Genomic DNA, 23,491 nt, shown 5'->3' with positions numbered 1-23,491 from the left:
CTTTGGGTGGGTCCTTTGGAGCACTGGAAAGGAAACACACAGCTCTTTATAATAACTGGGGCCATTTTCTCAAATGATTGTTAATTTTTAAGGACTTAACATCTTTTCTGACTATAAATGTAATATATCATAGAGGGAATTTAAAGAATATATGAGGTTAAAAGTGAATGCCCTGTATTTTCATTCCCTAGAGACAGACACATGTAGATACTTCTAATCTATGTATATACCCTGTACCATGTTAAAACCAGTGAGATCATTCCTTATATACTGTTGTGTAAGTCACTTGATGACATATTATGGAATATCTTTACATGTCAGTCTGTGTTGACCTACCTCATTCTTTAGAACAGTGGTTATGTAGAAGTATCCCATTACATGGAAGGACTGTAATTCATTGAACCAATCCTTATTCATGGGCATTTAGATAGCTTTCAACTCATCAGTATTACAGTGCTGCTACAACCACCCTTGCCCTTGGGGGAGGATTTCTGTAGGCTCACTAACTCCGACTTGCCTTGCCAGGTGAGCGCTGGTTGAGATGTTGGACAGCAGTCCACAGAGGGCCTGATTTCCCAGTCTCACGAGTCCAAGGAATGATCAATTTCGATTTGTTGAAACATCTCATTTAAAATTACATTTAAAAAATTATGAGTGAAGCAGAGTTTTCTTTTATGATGATTTGCCTATTCATGTCCTTTGCCTACTTTTCTATTGTATTTTTTCCTTTTTGATTTATAGAATTAACACAATGATAGGGACTATGTTTTTGTCCAATGTATTGTCAACATTTTACCTACTCTGTCTTTTATCTTTTGTTTTTCTATATCTTTTGACATACAGAAGTTTTATATATTTACATTTTCAGCTTTATTAGTCTTTTTAAAAATGTTTTTTGACCTTGATATCTGCAAAATATTAGAATTTTCATGTTTTGCGTGTGGATTGTGAATTGTGATAGGATCCCTTTGTGAGAGAGTATTTAGCACCCTTTCAGGGAGTTCTTTCTGGGGCTTATATACTTACTAGCTGCTGTGCGTGCTGCTTGTCTTCCCATGCAGTAAAGAGTGCCTGACAGTAGGTAAAGTCTATCTTTTCCTGTTTTGACATTATTAAAAATATTTTCCCATGTATTTTTCTATTACTATTATGGATTGAATGTGCATGTGTTTATTCCATTTTGAATTTATTTTTTCTGTATGGTGTGTTAAGAATCTAATCTATGTATATACCCTGTACCATGTTAAAACCATTGAGATCATCCCTTATTGTTGTATATGTTATGGAACATCTTTACATGTCAATATGTGCTGACCTACCTCATTCTTTAGAACAGTGGCTATGCAGATTAATTATCCCAGCATCATATATCGACTCAGTCATCTTTTCTCAACTAATTTGAAATGCAACTTTTATCACATAACTTCCTATGTAAGGTGGTTTTGTTGGGAATCTGTATGATTCCATTTGGTGTATATTCTCATTTGTAAGTTTTGAAATATGAGAGAAAGTGTATTGTCTGAGATTTAATGCTTTACAGCTTTATTTGGTAAGTATTCCCAGTAACTTGTGGGTTAATTTGATGACAATGACTATTATGGCATTTTCACAACAATTTAGGAAGGCTTTTTGGTAGTACAGATAGAACCCCTTTTGGTCTTGGAGTCACAAGCACTTTTTTTTTTTTGGTGGCTGGCCAGTACAGGGATCCAAACTTTTGACCTTGATGTTACCAGTGCCACGCTCTAACCAAGTGAGCTAACCAGCCAGCCCAATGAGTACTTTTTATATGGAGAAGAACTGTGCAGATTTGTGACATGATTTTAAATTCTTAACTGTTGCTTTACTACTTGGGAATTCCCATATACACATTTGATAAATGTCTGTGTATTGAGGAACTAGTCTGAGCTACGTACACGCACATGGGATAGCAGTAATAAGGCAGCAAGACAAGACCTGGGGATAGCCAAGAGTGACAGCAAGAGACCATCATGGGAGAGGGTCGCCAGTCAGTGAACACCTACAAGGCCTGCAAGAAGTTCAGCGACTGCTACTTGGGTTTCATATCCACCATCATGAGTCCCAACGACTATATGGTATCCAACGTGCACTGCTGCCAGAGCAACAGCTGCACCCGTGACTCAGTGTCCCCTCCTCACAACAGTCATACTGAGAAGGCCTGATGTGCCTGCCAGCATCCAGGAGACATGCCCAGGGACCCCACTGCATCTACTTCGCTGCAGTGTGGTACTTTCAACACTCAATTTGACCCTCAGGGCTGTGCTGCAGACAGTGCCTGCTATACCAAGGCTGGGCTCAGGAAGCCTCAGCCTTCTATCTCTCTTCTTCTGTCGAGCAGACTGCCTTTCAGTCCCTCAGCCCCCCGGCAGGGCTGAGTGAAGAACTGAGAAATATGTGGACTCAGATCCCCATTTGTCCTCAGCTCCCCATGTGCCTATAAATTAAACAAGTAAACAGAAGAAGAAAAAGAAGGGTTGCTGCCCTCACGGAATCGATAGTCTAGTGAGGGAATAGATCGCTGCAATGAACATGGTCAATAGAGTGAACAGAGATTCGCACATCTGAGTATTACCATGAGTTTTAAAGAATCCTTAAAGAACGACTTCCTAAGTTGTTTCTCTACACAGACACCTAACACAACATGGTAAAATCCAACACTGTTCTGGAAGCATTCACAATATGGTCAGTATTTACCACAGTCAGGACATCCCCAGGATGAGGGACAGGTAGGTCTTACCACAGGCCATCTTTTAAGATAGAAACAACACAATTCAATGTAAGGCTTGAAAGCAGTCCTGTCAGAAGACTGCCTGCTCCATAGATGGTTGCGAATCACGCTACCTGTCCAGGAGGCCACTCATTACCTTTGGGACAAAGAATATAACTAAAAAAAGAGCTCTAATTGAGTAAATTGCAATCTAACTGATCTACATGACCATGAGACTTACATAAAACACAGAAGTGGGGCCAGAGGATTAATGTTAAGTAGAACAAGTCTAGCTGTGTCTGGAAAAGAGCCAGCTGAATAATCATCACAGCATAATATAGAGGAAAGAATCCGGGCTTCGCCAGGGCTACCTGTTGTATTCCACCTAAATAGCTAGGATGCCTGTAGAGTGGTGGGTTGAAGCCAGTCAGACCTGAAACTGAATCCTTACTTTGGTTATTTGGGCAACTTTGGGCAAGTGACAATCCCTCTGGACTTGTTTCCTCTCTTAAAAGGGTGATAACGCATTCAATCCTAAACACCCTGAGTAGGTAATGTGAAAAAACCTGATACGATGCATGAGAAGTTATCAGTGTTACGCCCCCTTCTCTTTTCTTGTGCACTCACAAATACCCCTCATGTTGAGGGTCACCCAACCTCTAGGTAACCTCTGACCAGCCTTTGCCAGTATTTTACCCATGAGGAGGAGCCCTGCTTGAATGTCCAGGATTATGATTCTGCAATACATAATTCCCTTTTAAGTTAATACATTGGCAACATGGTTTATCATTCAGTATCCTGACGGTTTGCTTAGCATGACATTTGGGTAATGAATAAAATTATGTTTCTAAACCTGCAAAGCTGAAGACTACTTTCAAATACTTTCTATTCATGAGTCTCTTCAACAGTTACAAATTCAGATACTTCTGCAGCAGGAAGATCTTAAAACACTGACACAATGTTAGCTACTAAGAAATGGAAACCGAGGCTGAACTGGAAAAGCACACTCTGCTTGCTGCTATGCAGTATCCATTGCTTTGTCATTATTAACAGAACCAAGAGTTTGTTTGGGACAGCAGTATCCCTGGCTAACAACTTTCTTGAAGCTAGAGGTAGGCATTTGACACAGTTTTTGCTAATAACATAGGAGCAGAAGTCTACTAGTGATTTCTGGGAAATTTTGCTTTCTTGCCTTAGGCACTGACTGACACTTTCTCTTTGTCAATTTCTATTTTCCTTCTGGAATGTGGATGTAATAGCTGGTGCTGCAGCAGCCATTTCCAGACCATGAATACAAGGCCAGGATAATTACAGAGCCGTTGACATTCTTGAGCTACAGAATCAATCCCAGAACTGCCTACTTCTGAACTTGTTTTCTTAAGGAAAGAAAATAAATCTCTAATTTGTGTAAGTCGTTTGGTTGGTTTTTGGTTACCTGCAGTCACATACAAGCGTACTTCAAAAAGTTTGTGGAAAAGTCGAGCTGAAAGATAATACAAATCTTTTCATGAAGTACCCTTGTACAATCCCAAATTGATATATTAAAATTTAAAATGGCCTCAAAATATTATGCAGGCCAGACCATAATTTGTTATGTTGATCTCCACCATAATAATGTTCCTTGAATATTTCTGAATTGAGTAAAATAGGAACACATTCTGTCACTATCAAAATGTCTATGACTGGAAGATAGCTGTGGTAAGCTGTTCTTTTCTTGATTTATCACATTACATTTAGATAACTAGGCATTTTTAAACCAAGAGATTTGGCAGGCTGTCTGGAATCAGAGATGTAAAAAAATCTGATCTTTTCTCAACAGCCATTTCTCTCCTGTTTATGATAATTCAGAAATATCTCTAATGACATCTACCAAAGTTTTGATTTGGGATAAAATTATGTTTCTAATCCTGCAGTGCTCAGGACTGTACTAAGATACATTCTTCCACAATACGCAACTCTAGTTCAGTTTTATAGATACGCTCCATTACAATTTATGTTTCCTGTAGCATAGATTGTCACGGGGAAACAGCTGCTCTAACTACATTTTCCAGCTTTCCTGTATTCAGGGGCCTTCATTGGGTCAGTTCTTGCTGACAGTGGCAGTGATGTGCTTTGTTTCCAGGCCTGGCCTGGCTCACAACACCTCTCCGTACCTTTTCTTGCAGGGAGAGTGGAGGCAAGTCACAGGATGACCTGGGAAGCCAGGTGTTGATTACACGACTTCCATCAGAGCCTGGGTTCCTAAAAATTGAGGGAAGGAGAGCTGCCCTGCTGAACTGTTCACCTGCTCACAACTGTTAGATCAACTACAGATAAACTATTATGATTGAGCTACTAGATGTTTTGGGGTTATATCTTCTACTACTCAGCTAATACCTAGTGTGTTATGAGCTGAATTGTATTTATGCTTCAGTTTGATATTTGAATGCATCCATGTGCCACCATGGCGGTGTCCTCACCTTGCTTTCTAACCAGAGTGGCCCTAGCAAGTGGTTTTTACCATTCCATGATGTTGGAGCCAGTCCCAGATGAGGCCAGTAACTTTGTTTATTATAATGTTTCCATTCAGGGTTGTAAACCTAAACCTACATTTTCTTCCCACAGTTTCCATTTCCCAGCTACATTCTTTCCAGAAAAAGTATCCTCCAGCTTTGCCCTCTTCCCACCTATGCTGACTTTAGATGGTAGCTAATCACCTCCAGCTGCACTGGCTCCCAGAGCTCATCTGGCTTCCTTTCATACGCCTATGGCAGGAAAACAGGACCTCACGATTCCAGCTCACTCAGAACATGGATTTCCAAATGTCTTTTATTTTTTTATTTTTATTTTTATTATTTTTTTGTCTTTTTCGTGACCGGCACTCAGCCAGTGAGTGCACCGGCCATTCCTATATAGGATCCGAACCCGCGGAGGGAGCGTTGCTGCGCTCCCAGCACCGCACTCTCCCGAGTGCGCCACGGGCTCGGCCCTCCAAATGTCTTTTAAAGGAATAGAAAACTTTTTGCCCCCAAATGAAAATTTTGGCCACAGCCCAATCGACAAAGACTTTTCTGACTGAAGTGGGGATGGTGGTGGTGAGGCTTCTTTTGCCAGATTCAGAGGAAATTTTGAGATAGGATCCAAACTTGTTACCTGGTGGGGAGCAAAACATATTACCATGGAGCTTTATGTATTTACTCACTTTGTGTTTTGCCTTCCAGTAGCCTCAGATCCTCAGGAACAGATCCCAGCAAATCGCTGCACTTTGGGTGAAATCAGAAATTCTGAATCAGAAATTCAAGTCAGCTAGCTCAGAACTGTGCAGTCTTATGCGGATGAGCAAAGCAGTTTCCTGGGCCTTGGAATGGTGCCACTCACGGCTGCATGGAGGAGTACTGTTAGAATTAAGATTTAGTGAAACAAATACTGAGAATCAGACACCTGCTCAGCCAAAGCAGGCTTTTTGAGGCTGAGCTCTTTTCCTTCTTATTTGGCAGAACCAAATATAAACCTCCCAGGTAGTATAATAATGTTTTCTTTGACAACCCCTTGCTCAGCTGAGTATTCTGAGTATTACTGAGAATATTCTGATTTATTTATCAGTTAGGCACAGTACACTGGCACCACTCACAGGGAGACAGAAGGAAGGGAGACAGATTCTGAATTTCTTAGTGGCTGTTAGGCCAGTATGTGACCTTCATAGCAGCCCTTAATGAAGATCTACTGGGATTTCTGACAAAACTCCTGTTCCCTATTACTGGCATGACCAATTGAGGAGATGGGAAGTTGGGGTCTAGAGGTCCCTGCCCTCCCAGGGGCCTGGGTGTTGTTAGAAAATCATACACTCAAAATGTCTGCACAGCTTTGGCTTGTTCGTGTTTTAAGGTGTATATTTATTTACAAAGTGAGATGATGCATTACAAACAGATGATGCAGTTACAGACAGACATCTGATAACTACATTTTTCATGAAAAAGTATATAAATATATTACAGGAAATTCTATATAGTAAACATTAGAAACTGATACAGTAAACATTTGCTATTTTCTTTCTATGCCAATATTACTGTCATTTAAAGCTTAAATACCGGTTTCAAGTATCCCCTATAAAATAACCCTATTTTTATTAAAATACTGGAAATAATTTTTGCTATAAACAAGATTGGTGCATTAAAAATAGACTCAGAATGTCCTTGTAACAATGTCCACTATAATCAAATGCTGCCTTTAATCATCCCTAAGATCTGCATTGTTCAGTTAGTGTTAAAATTTTAAAAATAATGATCGTATGTTAAAGTAGCTGTAAAAATACAGCCTTTCAACAGTATTTATTGTGATGAAGAATACCCCTCTAAGGTAGAGGAGAATAGGCATAATGATGTTGTATGGACTTGCTGCTCTGTGATTTCTATTTGGAATAGAGAGCAGGAGTCTGCTGGAGGCTTAGGAGAGGATGGAAACATCCAGACGGCGGCTCTTTCATGTCATTTCAGAGGCTGAGGCTGCTCTTCCTGCTCTTCTTCAGCTTGAAGACGTGTCAGGACATAAAGAATGACTTGATAGCAGAAAATATATTGATCCTATGGCCAAAAAAAAAAAAAAAGAGAAAGAGATGGAAATGGTGTTTAAATATTTTGAAAATACGGAAAAATTTTCGTAGAATGTTGAATGTAAGAAGCAGGGTACAGAATTGTGTGGTGTCATAAAAATTATAAAAAACAGAAATCAGACTGATAAAATGAGGAAGAAAAGCCTGGGGTGGGGTGAGGGTGAAACCATCCCAGAGTGCTAGCTGTTCCGATTGGTGGGCCAAAGCATTTTTTTGTGCTTCAATAATATTTAATGGAAAAATAACCTTCCTACAAAACTTCTTCTAGATTTATTGAACTCATTCTGATGTTTCAAAATGTCATGAAATTAATAGCTAAGAAGCAATTCAAGATAATTTTCTTTAAATATTTTGGAACAAAAGAATATAGAAAATAAAGTTGTTCGAAAATAAACTCTTTTGGGGTCGGCCCTATGGCTCACTAGGAGCACTGAGGCCGTGGATTCGGATTCTGTATAGGGATGGCCGGTGCACTCACTGGCTGAGCATGGTGCAGACCACACAGTGCAGGGGGTTGTGATCCCCTTACCGGTCAAAAAAAAAGAAAATAAACTCTTTTGGTTAAATTATTCTCCATTAAGTTGGTTGTACAGAAATCCAGGTTCCTTTGTTATTTGGCAAGGAATTAATGAGTTTGAAAATGAACAGAAAAAATCATAGTATATTAAATAGAAAGTAATAAAATAATAACCACAGTTGAATCTCACTTAACATAGTTGCACGTTTGCATAAGGGGTCATCAAAAGTTCATGGAAAGATTTGTGTTATCTTTTAATTTCATTTTTCCTCGATTTTTTTGAAGTACCCTCATATGCGTGAGCACAGATGTGCATGCACATGTGTTTAGGATAAAAAGTGTAAGACCATGTCTTAAAAACATTAATAACTCTCTGAGAGTAGGAATACAAGTGGCCTTTTAATTTCCTTTCAGTTCATCTGTGTTTTAACTTTTCTACATTTTCTAGACAGTCATCCTTGACTCCTCTTACATTAGTAAATCCGCTTCACATAATGTCCTCTTTCACTATGGCCACACACACTACTCTAGTCTGGGCCACCCCTGCTTGCCACTTAACTGACTTCCCTGCTTTGAACCCTGTACCCTCATGCCCAGATCAGGCCTCATTTTAACAAATCAGCCAGAGTGGTCCTTTAAAATGTGTCAGATCATGTCACTCCATGCTATAATCCTATGGTGGCTCCCATTTCACTCAGGATAGCCCTGGCCTCTGTCACCTCACCTCTGTCTCCCCTCCTTCTGCTTTCCTCCTAACCCCCCCTGCACCCCAGCCACATTGGTTGTAACCACTCCTGGGTACACTCCCACCTTGGACTTCCACGCAGGGTGCCGTTTGCCTATAAGGCTCTTACCCCCAAGTACCTACATGACTCCCTCTTTCACCTCCTTCCAATCTTTGCTCAAGCCTTACTTTCTCAATGGTGCCAGACTATTTAAAATTGTACCCCCAATCTGCCATGACTGATTCCCCTTACCTACTCTTCTCTAAAGCACTTATTGCTTTCAGAAATCCTACATAATTTACACACTTAATATGATTATGGTTTGCCTTTTCACCACCCCACTAGAATATCTTTGTTATTCTAGCAGGGGTCTTCATTTTATTGACTGATATGCTCCAAGCACCTGCAAGAGTTCCTGGTACATAGTAGGCACTCCATGAATATCTGTTGAATAAACCAAAGAACGAATGGACTTCCTGGTTCTAAAGAACTACTTATAAAGATTAGTATGTTTTCCTTACCTAAAAAGTGTGACTGGAGACCAGCTTAACATTTTGGAGACTTGATTTGGATTAAAAGGTATATGAAGAGAAAGTAGGAAAATTCTAATTTTAAAGATAGTAAACTTCTATATTTTTCAAGAGGCAGAGAAATGTGCATTTATAGATACGTGAAAATAGCTTCCATGTCCCCCATCCTCTCAATATAAACAAAAGGATAGTGGAACTATTTAGTGAAGACAGACTGTCAATAGTGCACTCCGTGTGAAGGACACAAATGTTAAGTCAGTGGTTGATATAACCATGGTTTCATTTCAGGTAAGAGAAATGAAAATGATCAAAACAGAAAGAGCCACTCATTCGCTCTTAGAGCATACTCAGAGCGCCTTCTCTAAGCTGAGCAGCTCCAGCCTGCCTTGCTATGTTCCAGTCAATGCTGATAAATCCATTCCCTCTTGGAAAATTTCTGTAGCAAGAACGTTACCTTTGTCTTTTTCAGGTTGAGTATGGGGGAAGGAATGCCACTAATTACATAGTGTTTTGTAACACTCCCAGTCTCTGTCCCCAGCATGCTATCCCATTTTCTGTGATATACTCAGTGCAGATATTGTATTTCCTTATTTTTAAAATTAAAAGCCAACACTTTAAAAAGACAGACAAGAAACATTTAAATTTTTTCAGAATTAGCCCTCATTATGTTATAATGTGGAAAGCCTCAGCAAAGAGATGGTTTAATAGGAACTGTTAACATATTAGTCTTTACACAAATCCTCATGAGAAGACACCAACCAAGACTCACCTCTGTCTGAACCATTCCATGTCTTTGTAGTCTCATGCAGCGCACTAAATCGGAAATGTCAAACTGCCAAAGGAAATAGAATGTATGTTAGCTAAAAAGGGTAACAAAATTTGAACCCCAAAAGGATCACAGAGGGAAGGTTTATACAGAATTCTGTTCCTCCATCTTCTTTCTCTTCTAGTAGTCTTGGGAAACTGTCCTGGACCAAATGACCTGGTGAACTGACTTTGTCATCATTTGGTATTCTTACTTTTGATCTTTCTAAGAATTAGGGAAGGTTATTCTGTTTGAAAATCCCCAACAGAAATTCTCTTCCCCCTGAAATTTGACTAATTTCTAGTATTGCAATTAAAAAAAACTATTTTCCCTTCACATTGCTTTTCAGAATAAAATTTCAGATTTTTTGATTTTAGCTGATATTCAACAGTTTGAAACGAGGAAGAAACAGACTATTTGGTTTTGTCTTGCAAAGACAAGATAGAACTGCTTTTAACTATAATCCTTCGAGACAATGATTTTAAGTACATATGAGGAGTCTTTAAAAAGTTCACGGAAAGATTCCACTATCTTTCAATTCCATTTTTCCAATAACTTTTTGAAGTACCCTCAGATCATATATAGTAAGATATAGTAAGGTTTATACTAATTTAGGTGCAAAAGTAAGATTATACTCTTATAGTACTAATTTTTTTAATTGGGAGCTATTGTTTGGAGATAGACTAATTTAGCATTAATTTGTACAACAAAATATGCATTCCCCAACCATAGACAATAACAACAAAAACAACAAGCTTTCTCATTTCAAAAATATACTTTCTTTTGTGCTTCAATGTTTCTATCTTTAAAGTGTGATAACAATATTGACTTTATCTTATACAAGCCTAAAGACTATAAAGAGTAAGATGCAATACTGCATAAGGGGCTTTTGAGCACACGATTAAAGCAAATATAAATTTGAAGTATTATTTCTTCTTATTTACAGCCTATGTAGTTTTGAATAACAATGTTTATGAAAATGCAATTCTATATAGTAAGAGAATGAAGGCATTCATCTGAATTGATAAATAAAAAAATTCTAAGATCACAACACATTATTAAACATTAGATTCCATCATTACTTCTGGCTAATGTTCATTCAGCATATATCTTGTACTCACATCAAGATCTTGACTGATTAATCCTAGAACCACATCTATGCATATCAGGGTCCCAGAACGTCCAATGCCAGCACTGCAGTGTGTGATGATTGGGCCTGATCTATGGATGTGTCTCATGTAAGAGATAAAAGTGAGCAGATCATCTGGCTGAGATGGTGTATCATGGTCTGGCCAGGCAGTGAAATTCAGATGAGAAATATGTCGAATCTCTCCTGCCTGAAATTGTAAAACAGAATAAGCAGATAATGCCCTGTTATGTTTTCACACATACACATAATTAGTTCTTAATATTAACTTGTCCTTTCAAATTTTGACTTGTCCATTGGATTAGATCAAAGAAAAAATTTGAGACAAAAAGATTCCATTAAGAGACACATGGCGGGCCTTTATCAAGAAGGTCACTAGATCCATATTTTAAAAATTGGTAAAAACTACTTTTTGGAAACCGTAAAAACAAATTACATTTTGAGATGGACAACAACGTTTTTTGGTGACCCCATTCCAAATCCAGCCCAGATAAAAGTCAGAGTCATTGCAATGGCCTACAAGCCCTACATAATCTGGCCCTGTTTCCTCTCAGATCTAACTTCCTCCTCTTCTCCCCTGTGGCCACTTTACTCCAGTCAGATAACCCTCTCTGTTCTTTAAATACACTGAGCACGGTTCAGTCGTAGGGTCTTCCATTTGCTTCTTCTGACTCAATGGTTTCCCCCCAGATATCCCTCCAAGGCTCAGTCAACTCCTTCACCGTTTTTCCTAAATGCTACCTTCTCAGGCCTTCCCTGTCTCCCTGTTAAAAATTATAACATATTTCTCACTCTCCCCCAATCAATTGTCTTTCCTTGCTTAATTTTTTCCCACAGCACTATCAACACTAGTACCTCCTCATTAGGAAGTAAGCTCCATGGGATCTGTAATTTTTTTTTTTGTCTGTTTTGTTAATTGCTGAATCCCTCGAGCACACAACGGCCTGAGCTCAATAAACGTGTGGACTAAATGAACATGTCATTTGAGGAATGCTGAACAACTATCCTAACCTAAGTACTGTAATAGGTAAGCTAGTACAAATGAATGAAGAGGTATAATCTTTTAATTCTTTGTAAAATCACAAATCAAAAACCATGAAGGAAATTCCCCAGCTACATTTATATGACACCAATAGAACTGAATTAATATGCTTTATTTCTATAAAAGTAAAATCACTCTGTTTCTTTAAGAAAGCTAAACTTCCAATAGGAAACACATTGCTCACACCTAAAAAGGATTACTGGGGGGAGGGATGTAGTAAGGTGAGGAAGTGCAGGAGCTGAGGAAACAGTATCAGCTTTACTTAAGGTACGACCATTAGATAATTCGAGCTAAATTTATTGAGCAGTTATGTGACTTCAGTAGGAATTATCTGAATGACAACTGTTCATACTACAATTGTCCATGTATTCCTAAATATGTTAAGATGCTTTTATGAAGAAATATTTTCTGAGAGATTTAAAAAAAAAAAAAAAATGGTTTTAATGAGTCTCCATAGAGGTTTGACCTTAAAAAGCCAAATTTCCAGCATGTAGTTTCTTAGTCATTTTGTGCTATCACAAAGCAAAGGATAATGGATGGTCACATTAAAAGTCCTGCATTTTCATTTTCTTCTTTTTTTTTTAAAGTTGACCAGTATGGAGATCTTAACCCTTGACTTGGTGTTGTCAGCACCACACTCTCCAAAGTGAGCTAACCGGCCATCCCTATATAGGGATCTGAACCCGTGGCCTTGGTTTTATCAGCACCACACTCTCCCAAGTGAGCCATGGGCCGGCCCTCATTTTCATTTTAATACAGTACCCACTGCAGGAAACTGGCAGTTCATGAAGGATCACATTTTAACCCTGGTCATGTTTTTGTGTATTCTTTTTTTTTCTTTTTTGGCAGCTGGCTGGTAAGGGGATTTGAACCCTTGACCTTGATCTACAAGGTGGCACTCTAACCAACTGAGTGAACAGGCAGGGTGAAGAGGATCACATTTTAAATTATACTAGATATTTTGAATAGGTGGCATTATTTCCATTGTAATGGGAACCAGAAAGTCACTGACTTTTATCTAGAAATACAGTAGTAAAATGTTGGAAAGAGTTCAGGCCTGGCTTCCAACTAAGAGATAAGTCTTACTAAAGGGAAAGATTAAATTCACTTACCTGAATGTCTTCTAGGGTCATTGCCCTCACCACGAAGCCCTTCAGCTGCTGGATTCGCACAAGAGCCAGCCGAAGTCTGTTGTTGACCATCGTTGTTTTGCCTAAGATGTTAGGCCAATAGCGCTGGCATTTGATTTTTTCTCCTTCTACTTCTTGGGTCATCATGGCTATCACTGTGGATTTTTGTTCCCAAATCATCTGCCAGAAATCTCCAACAGTTGTAGGGAGAGGTCCTTGGCAGGCAATATAAACAAATTCTTCTTTCCCCACTGGTATCTTAATGAAGCTGGCATTGATGTATCCACCTTCATCTCCAAGTGGCACTCTTGTAGCATCATCTGTGAATTTCCCATCACAAAACCATTTATATCATGCATTTTTAAACAAGATTCTTACAAATAGTGTGAGTCAAAGATCATAAGAAATTTCTCATAACTATAGATAAAATCACAAACACATTTTAACAGAAGTATATTTTCAAATTGTAGCACAGCTAAATTATATTTAATCTTTTCAATCATGTTACGAGTATGTCTAAGATGTCAGCTCAGTGAGTTTCCAACATATGAAATTTGGTATTTATTATTTACATAGATTTGGTTGAAGAAATTAAAATTAATAAATCAATACATGCATTTAGAACTTCATAGTAAGTAACTAGAGAAACAAACAAAAACAACTTTGCTACTTCTCCTTTATTATTTTAGTGCTGCTAATAATAACAATAATACTAGATGATAATGCCAAAAAACATTTTTATAGAACAAAAATCAGTATTACAATGACACTATTAAAATACTTAACAGCAAATATTATTGGCACGATTAACTCTTACTCACCTAATCAAATTATATTCTTTTTAATAGGCAGCCAAACAATTAACACAATAAATAAAAAGGCAGCTCACTTTATTCTTCAGGCTTACAGACCCTTGTATTTGTCTAATTGAAATTTCATATCGTTGAAATACAATTTTTTAAACTAGGCTGCCCGAGTGAAAAGTATGCATAGGTTATCTTTTACTGAGGTCATCCAGTCAACGATTTATCTAAAAGAATAAATTTGTATGTATGTGTACATTAGAAGTCATCTGTATTTCAAATATCTATAAATTTAACATGGGATTATTCCAATGATTATTGCATTAAAATTTTTTAATAATGGGTTTCAAAATCCTCCATCAATTGCCTTACATTACTTGACTTCTATCTCTTAGTACATACCGGCTATCTGTTTCATGGAAACAAATCCATTTATTAGTTTTGGATTTATGGCTTGTCCCAATCTAACTAACATACTCATCTGGTGGCCATTTTTTTTTGCCTAAAATAATTCCTATGTACTTTATGCCATGGTCTATTCCATTTTTTAAATGCTGTCTATAATTTACTTCTTACAGTGAAAGGAATTTTGAGTCTTCCATCTGAATTGGAAAAATTCGAACGCATTATTATTCATCACATAATTTGTCATTATTGGGTTTTTTATTTCTCTTTGGATATATGATTTCCTGTCAAAGATAGGGTTACTATGTCATATACTGTAACCCAAAGTGCTAATATGTATAAATGTGGTGGCTAGCTGGTTAGCTCAATTGGTTAAGAGGGTGGTGCTGATAACACCAAGGTCCTGGGTTCGATCTCTGTATCAGCCAGCCACCAAAAAAAAAAAAAAAAAAAAAAAAAAAAAAAATTTGTTACTGATGTAAATAAATCTCTGAATGTATGTGTATGCACATACTTATATATGGAATAGATGGATTAAACTAGCATAAAAATTGTTACATTATACTGAACACACATTCAATTTGAAGCCAGATTGGAACTTACAGGGAAGTATATTTTTATATCTGTTCTTCCTTCTGTTTTCCTTAGTTTGTCCAATTAGACACTGATCCAAAGGTTTTAATTCTTGAAGATTCTATAAGCAAAAAATGAAAATAAATTTGAGATAAGCAGTAACTCAGTAATAATTGCAAATGCTTTCAGTATGCAGGGTGCAAAATTGGTTGATCAGGGCTAACTTTGAGTATTATGCAATAGAGATGTCCTAAATAAGCCTAAAATCAATACTGATTTGATAACCTAGTGTCGAAATACATTGTTGCAAGTATCTTTAATTGAACATGTTGCAGGCAACTAACTTTATGAGATAGCAATCTGTGTCTTAATTTTTAATTTCAGTTTTAAAATGTCTATAATTATATTTTAGAAAAAATACGACTTACAGAAAGAACTTTGGCTTAAAGTAATGAGCTAGAGCACAACTTCTTGACAGCATGATCTTTGAGGTCACAGAATATTCTATGAGGTGGTATTGCGGTCAGATAGTCCTATGTTTTAAAGTCAACTCTTTCTCACTTTTCATTCATTCACTCAAAAAATATATACCGAATGCCTATTATATGCAAGGCACTGTAATAAGTGCTGGGAATACAGTGGTGAGCAAGAAGATATGATTCTGGTTCTCATGGAACTTATAGCCTTTCAGGAGAAAGAGGCAATAAAAAAAGTAAACAAACAAATATTGTAATATATGCCTTAAAGAAATTAATAAGCTGCTGATAGAGAAAAACAAAGATCTGCTTTATAAGGATTGTGATGAAAGGTCTCTGATGGTGATATTTGAACCTAAGACCTTAAGGAAGAAATCACTTCTGCAAAATAAAGATTTGGGGAGAAGAAGAGTATACCTTAATTACTATGCGCTTCAGTTTTCAAATGTACATAATGGAAGTAATATTTTGAGGAATATATACAAAGCAATAAGCACACAGCAAGAGCTCTTAATAAAATTAGCTCCTTTTAGTGGCTACAAAGCTCATGAAAGGGGCAAATAAGCAGATGGTTTGAGGGACAGGGACAGGGGCAAGGTCAACACCATAACCACAGTGGTGCTGCATTTCCTCTTTTGCCTGCTGGTTAATCTGGATGGTGCTATCAGACCACAGGAGCAAGGGATCTGAACTACTTCTGCTTTGAACTGAGGCACACATTACTGGAGCTGTATTAAATTGGAAACTGCTGTTAATGATGAACCATATCTATAATCCATTAATTATGAAGCTCAGTGGACTGTTAGAATTGATACTTGGCTTTTTTTTTTTTTTTCGTACTTCTTATCCTTAAATATGATTAAGGGAGAATAATCTTCAGGGAAATATATTAAACTCCAAGTAGTTAATGTGATCCCTTTAAATAAATACAATTAGAATCCTAATTAGAAAAATTAATTTACTGCTAGATATAAGATGGTGCTTGTATAGTAGAGGTAAGTTAACTACAAGTTGGAAAGTAACAGACATTTTCAAAATTTTCAAAATATCTCCTAACCTTGGGCTAGTAAAGACACATTTTCCTAACAACAAATGCATAAACTTTGTTAGGGGAAGAACCACTGGCAGAAGCCACTTACCTCCAGCTCCTTAGAAGGAATTCCTTGATCTAGTAAACCCCGCAACATGCGAATGACAGATTTTAACTTGGTACCAGTGTATTTACCAGAGGGAAGCACTTTCACAACAGGGAGTGCGGCAAGCTCCTCATTTGTCAGAAAGGGATGAGCTAATAGGAAGACAGCAGTTGATTCTTAAAAAACACATTACCCCCAGAACAGATTTAACCAATAAAGGAATGAATTTGAGCCTATTCTCACCTCATCTATTTTCACAAAAAGTGTGGGAGTGTCTTTAAATATGAGAGAATTAAGAAGGCAGTAGAATTAACAGGGGAGCTGACTACTGCCATCAACACAGGGAAGTCTTTGCCACAGCATGGATCTTGCACCCAACTTCACTGACTGCTCGGAAGTTCTTAAAGGCTCTTGGCTCTCATTTATTTACGGTTTCTAAAGGAGTTTCTTTTTGCTTCTCTTGACACAAATAGCACTGTTTTAATGAAGAAAATATATCTAGTCCTTTTATTACTTTATATTTAAAATAGCTTCTAAGCACATGGGGAAAAGACCAAGTGAGTCACTTCAGGAATTCCTTACAAGGGGAGATTGCTCTAGGGACACTAACTTCTCTCTTCACTATCCCTGACACTCAGCGCCAGTATGTCTGAAATTTGATAGTTTTCTCCATGAGAATGAAAAATTCCTTTGGGTTCTTCAGGAGTTGAGTCAAACAAGTGTCTTAGAAGAGCTTAGTACCTGCTCTATGGAAAGTACTTATAAGAGAAGGCAACTGTTATCCTAGAAAAAAATAAAAGGAGAAATTTCTTGCTATAGCCTGCTCAAGTGTAGCTTTAATTATGTCAATCAGCTGAGGAAAGCATTCTGACAACGCAGCGAATATGCAGGCAACAATAATGCTAGGCACTGTGGGGCTACAAAGCTGTACGAGACACCTTGAGAAGCTCAACAACTGGCTGCGCAAAGGCTGGCTGGGAATACAAAGTTCACTCATATAAGAACTGTAAACTTAGAACTGAGTGTGAATGCAGCAGAAGTGCAAAGGCTGGAGAGATGAGCATGGGCTACGGGAGTTGACAAGAGCACTGTGCACACACCAACAGTCAGTACCTAAGTCAGAAAGTGTTCATTCAACTTTGATAATTTCTTTTAAAAAATTAAGACTTCAAATGATAAAACCATGTTCTTTCGTTACATTACCATAACATTTCCTTATATGAAATAAGAGAAAAGGAACACTGACAGAATTTCATTTCTCCACTGGCTTAGTTGTAAAATGAAAAGGCAGTAAGAGTGACAACAGACCAACTGATTCTTGCCTATTTTACTATAAATAAAATGTGCTTTATGACTTCTCATTCCACAATGACAAAATCATAACTTCCTGTTTCCATTTAAAGTATTTGTACATTTATTTGCATGTTTTATTTACTCCAAGCCACTGAGAATTTTAGTCTACAAATATCTGGTTATACAAATAAATGCTGATGTTTGTCTATGTGATTTAACTTTATGCATAATATCAAATAATGTACACTTATGGTGAAATAACATATAACTCAAATAATGTATGCTTATGGTGAAATAACATATCCATATGTTCTGAAAATTGTCATTTTTAAACACTTAATTTTCCTATCCATTGTTTTTCAGGAAAAAACTGCTAATAAAATTCTTGCCTTTATCCACATCTTCATGGTTTGTTGTCTCTACTGGCAATTCACCACTTCCCCATGTCATTTCATCACCATTAGTCTTCCTTTCTTGTGATTTCTGAATTACGCTATGACAACAAAACACATTTATAATATTTTCTTCATTTTTGTCCCCAAATAAATTTAAATATTATGGCCTCAAACCACTTATTTTCTCCATAATTACTATAGTATCTTAAAATAGATTATCTGATTAAAAAAACCAAATGCACAATTCTCCAAATTCATTGGTAGATATAACTTGAACTGAGGTGCAGAATAGTTTAATATGAGGAGTCCTCAAAAAGTTAATAGAAAATGTGCATTATGAAAAAACTCTGCGTGGATTGCAAAATTTTTTTGCACCAAAATAAATTCATACTAACTTGTTATAACATGTCTGAACAGGATCTAGTTTGAGGCACAAAGGATAAGACATCAATTTGAAAAAGAGTCCCTATCAGAGCAACATGAATTCTGATAAAATTGAAGAACAAATATCAAATTGATGGAAACTTGGGTGGAAGGATGGTGAAATCAATGATGCTGTACAAAAAGTTTAGCCGTCTTCAAAAATGTTCATGAGAAGATTCAAATTATCATTTAATTCCATTTTTCCATGAGCTTTTTGAAATACCTTCCTATCTTATTACAAAAAAAATCTTATATTAGAAACTGTTTTCAAAAACAGAAATTTTTGTGGGATTTAAAAAAGTGTGTCTTCTTTGATTTCATTTGCTTGCTAATAAAAATTTAAAATTTGGAATGTATAAAAAAACAGAGAAACAGAAAAATAAGTTACCCATAATCATAGCAGGGGAAGACAATCACTATCACCACTGCTGGCACATTTCCTTTTAGATCACTCTTTCATTCATTTTTTAGAGAATACTGCTTTCTTGGAGCAATGGTATAATAAAACACATTTTCACATATCATTAGAACTTCCTTTTAACGAAAATTTTAGAACTTTCTTAATATTCAACCATAGTTCCATAATTTACTCAACAATTTTCATCTTATTGTAAAACAAATGAAAATCTTCATAGCATTTCTAAAAAAAGAAAAGAATGGAAGTATTATAGACACTTTGAAAAATTTTCTTACCTTCCACTATTTACTTTTTCTTCACAATATTCTTCACAGCCATTCATTTTGGTAGACTACAATAAAGAAAAATCCAAATCAGATTAGCCCATTGTAACAAATATCAAATGATCTCATGTTTCCTGTGAATGATTTCCTATATTTGCGGTTATTGCTCATCCTCATATTACAAGGACACATATGACATTCAATTAATACACTACAAATGGTGGCAGAGACATCTTCAGTGGCCCAAGAATTTTTGCTGGCCCCACTTATCCATCTTCACACTCATCTTGGCTTTTCATTTCTTATATAAGGAATATTAATAGAAACAAGGTCAGGGGAAAGCAAGATGAAAATCTGAATTAATGATTATTTAGATAAGCCCTTTTGCACAGACTTTTATACTACTTCAACTTTAAAATCTAAAAATGGCTCTCAAGAGATCTTAGTAGTTTCAAATCTTAGTATAGTTTTCTACAATTAGGGGATTCCAAGTTGTATTCTTAAGCGGTTAGTAAATCGTACATTTCAATCTTTATCAGGACGAATTATCTTAACAAATAGGAAATTCCTTTTATGTCCATGCCCTGAATAATTTGGCCCTATCTACCCCTATAATCTCCCCTTTATTCACTAGGCTTAAAACAACTACACCATGGGCGTTTCTTTTAGTTCTTTGAAATCCCTTATCTCTTATCACAAAGCTTTTCCTATGGTACACACTGTACTTCAAAACAAAATTCAGTGTGTCCTTTCCTTCTGAGAATGTTACCTAACCACTCAATCTAATGTAGACCAGGTATTTGCAAAAACAAACAAACAAAAAACAATCTAAAGTAGGTCTCCTGGGTTTTTTCTCTTTTGTGGCATTTTAAAAAACAAAAAATTCATAGGCCTTATCACAACTTGTAATTACATATTTATTTGTGTGTTTGATTTTTCTACTTTCCTCTCTGTTAGACTGTAAGCTCCACGAGGGCAGGAATCATGTCTGTTCACCACTGTGTACCTACACATGTTTATGCCTGAGACATAGAAGGTTATCTCCTTGTTTAATTAAAATAACACCTTTAATAGGACGTTTCAGTTGTAACTTTATACAATTAAAAAGTATCCATAATTAAGTAACCTGATAACAATTTCAATTTATTTGAGGTAAATGTAGAACTTCTATGGTGGACTTCTAAGAATTGATTATGTGTGCAATGATTTTGAAAAGTGCAAAGCCTTTTGTAAGAGTCAACTGCCATTATTACCATGAAAATGGTGAGGTTAAGCTCAACTGGAAATAAGCTACAGTGATATTTGTATTAACTTTTTGCAAAGTTTACCTGTGTATGGGGGAGGATTAAGTTAAGAAGACTGGCCTTCAGTCTCTTTTCTCATTCTGGATAGTAGGCCCTTTGGAAGAGGAGACAGCTGTGGTACTGCCTCAAGGAAAAGATTTAAGATTGTAGTTGTGGCCAGCCCATTTAAAGGTTACTTTAGAATCCTACTGCTCAAAGAATCCAGATCTAGCAACTTGAAAGTAGAGGAGTATCTTCTGGATATAGGACAAACTACACAATTTGTAGTGCCCAGTGTCAAATGAAACTATGGCATCTCTTGTTCAGAAATTATTAAGAACATCAAGGCAGTGATGGCACAGCATTATATATATCGAAAATATGGTGCTCTTCTAAGCACAGGGCTCTTGTGACTCTACTGCTCAAATGCCCATAAAGCTAGCACGGTCTGGATCCTCCAGTCAAGCATGACTATCATATGGGTGATGGGGAGTCACTAAACATTTTGTGTTGTTTTTCTATCAAAAAATGAAAAACATTGTTTTAAAATAACCAGAAATAGAAATAACAAAGGAAGTACACTGATGCACTTCGGCACAATGATGCCATATCTTTGAAGGACATGCCTTCCTTCCCTTCATCCTAGCTCTTTTGACCTCATGGGGAAGTATTTCTGCCTCTCTCAGGAAAGTCATGTGGCCGTAGACACGGAAATACCTAATTCACTGGCATGTCATATAAGTCACTTCATGAACTAACCCCTGCCTATCTCTTCAGCATTAGCTTTCAAGACACCATGTGATACCCTACTTGCAATGACTTAGTGTCCTGAATGTTCCAGACTGATCCAAGCCTTCATGCCTTTGCTAAAGCAGCTCCACAGTATAGAATGCCCTTTCCCATCTTATCTTATTTATCAGATACCTTTAAAATGCTAATTCTCTAGGAAGTTTAATAACTCTATCCATTTACTCCTGTATAGCTCCTACCATTTCTCCCATTCTTTATAAGCCCCTCTGAACTTCATACAAACATTCATCCCCAGCAAAATCAGTCAGACAAGTTTGGTGACAGCAGAATGAATATTTGAAACTATGGACAATAACTTACAATAATGTAAAATTCATTCTCTTATTCATATGTGAGACACAGACATTGACCTAAATTACTTCGTTAAGAGTAGTAAAGTACAGAGACAGTTTATAATACAGAATGACAAATAAAATGCACGAGTAGCTACCAGAGGGATAATCTTTGTTTTTTAAGAAGACACTCCTATACTTTTATAATACCAATGGTTAGCATCTTAACTTTTGGCATGTGATAGAACTTTCAGGGTTGTAGAATACACTGTTAAAACCAATTCAGTGAATAATCTACAATTTGTTTAGGGTGATCTCCAAGTGATGTACTTATAAAAGACTAAATATTTCCAGAAGTTCTAAAGAACTCTTAAAACTAGTCAGTACTAAAATGTAGGTAATATTCTAGAAATATAAGATGAAACAGAAAACTTTTCCAGAATTCTAGCTCACTCTTCCTTTCAGCTATGACAATTAGCCATATTTGTCTCTTTTGAATTTGTCATGAACACAATTTAAAGTGATTTAAACATGTTTAGGGTTTGATACAACAGAAAATTTTTCATGTTTTTAATCTAAGTACCTTGTTTCTCCTTTCCTAAACTTGTTTTCTTACTTTTTCTGTTTTGCTTACTATTAGTTAAAATCAATTTTGAAGCAGGAGCCTTATCTATTCAAGAAATGCTAACTTATTATTTCTAAGGATATACTGGCCCAAAATGTTTGGTTTTAAGCATCATATATTCTCAATGCAAGAACTTGTAGGATCTACCTGTACTTTGATGGCAGGACAAATAATACAGTATTTCCTAGTAACTGGTAGAAATATTCTCCCATGAACCTTAATTTTTAGATTTGTCCTGGGTAGTTTCACTTGCTAATTCTTTCACGTGAACTTTAAAATCACTTTACCAAGCCACCCCATCTCTCATTTAAGAAAAAATGCTGAAATATTTTATGGAACATATTTAACTTACGACTAAATCTAGGGAGAATTTAAACTTTAAGTTTTTCTATCAAAGAAATAGGAATGTTTTTTAAAATATTTCTTTGTAGATTTTTCATAATATGTCTTGTACATACTTGGTTGAATTTATGCCTAAAGCTTTTATTTGTTTGTAACTATTACAAATGAAATTTTACTTAATAATATTTTCTATCTGTTTAAGCAAAGACTTTGTTATGAACAGCAAAACAGTCAACAATCTCAGATTATTTTACCTTCTGGGTTAAAACATGTCATTCTAACAGGGTGTAGTATCCTAGGCTGTTTATCTAGGTATTATTCTTACCTCAGTAAAATCCTCAGGTAAAGGTGAACCATCACAGTCTGTATCTTCTGCTCTCTCTTCTGATAACTTCCCACTTGTCTTCAGTGTACCTGGTAAGAGAAATATACAGACCAAGAGGAATTAATAAAACTACTGAGGCACTAGAACTCTTTTCATTTGCCTGCAAAAAAGGCAGTAAATGGGCCAATATCCACAAATAGTTTCAATGTTCTAACTAAAAAGTTAGAAACTAATAACATGGTACATGTCAGTATAAAATTTCTAGTTAACTTATCTACTAAAATTACAATGCCTTAAGAAGGGCCTTGTATCAACTAGGAGAAAATGTTTGGACTAACATTTCTAAAAGTGAAAGCCATGATATTGATAATACGCTTTTAGATTTCACTGATAAAATATAAGATAACAAATCCTATTTTATTTCTGAAATATTACTC

General features: G+C 36.4%; 1 protein-coding gene across 4 annotated transcripts in view; it reads right to left on the bottom strand.

Moving 5' to 3' along the window:
* Positions 1-6,823: 6,823 nt before the first annotated feature.
* Positions 6,824-23,491, bottom strand: part of PTPN13 (protein tyrosine phosphatase non-receptor type 13) — a 143,401-nt gene continuing 126,733 nt past the window's right edge. For all 4 annotated transcript variants that reach the window (XM_063107629.1, XM_063107628.1, XM_063107630.1 and 1 more), the window contains 9 exons: positions 23,055-23,143; positions 19,410-19,465; positions 18,288-18,391; positions 16,609-16,757; positions 15,024-15,114; positions 13,191-13,532; positions 11,015-11,226; positions 9,858-9,920; positions 6,824-7,287 (listed from right to left, as the gene is read on the bottom strand). In XM_063107629.1, coding sequence (XP_062963699.1) covers positions 7,192-7,287; positions 9,858-9,920; positions 11,015-11,226; positions 13,191-13,532; positions 15,024-15,114; positions 16,609-16,757; positions 18,288-18,391; positions 19,410-19,465; positions 23,055-23,143 — 1,202 coding nt within the window. In that variant the 3' untranslated portion in view covers positions 6,824-7,191. The remainder of the gene's footprint in view (positions 7,288-9,857; positions 9,921-11,014; positions 11,227-13,190; positions 13,533-15,023; positions 15,115-16,608; positions 16,758-18,287; positions 18,392-19,409; positions 19,466-23,054; positions 23,144-23,491) is intronic.

Source organism: Cynocephalus volans, chromosome 9 (genome assembly GCF_027409185.1).
Source record: "Cynocephalus volans isolate mCynVol1 chromosome 9, mCynVol1.pri, whole genome shotgun sequence".
Taxonomy (NCBI): Eukaryota; Metazoa; Chordata; class Mammalia; order Dermoptera; family Cynocephalidae; genus Cynocephalus; species Cynocephalus volans.
The sequence above is the reverse complement of the archived record's forward strand: the minus strand, read 5'-3'. Positions and strand labels throughout refer to the sequence as shown.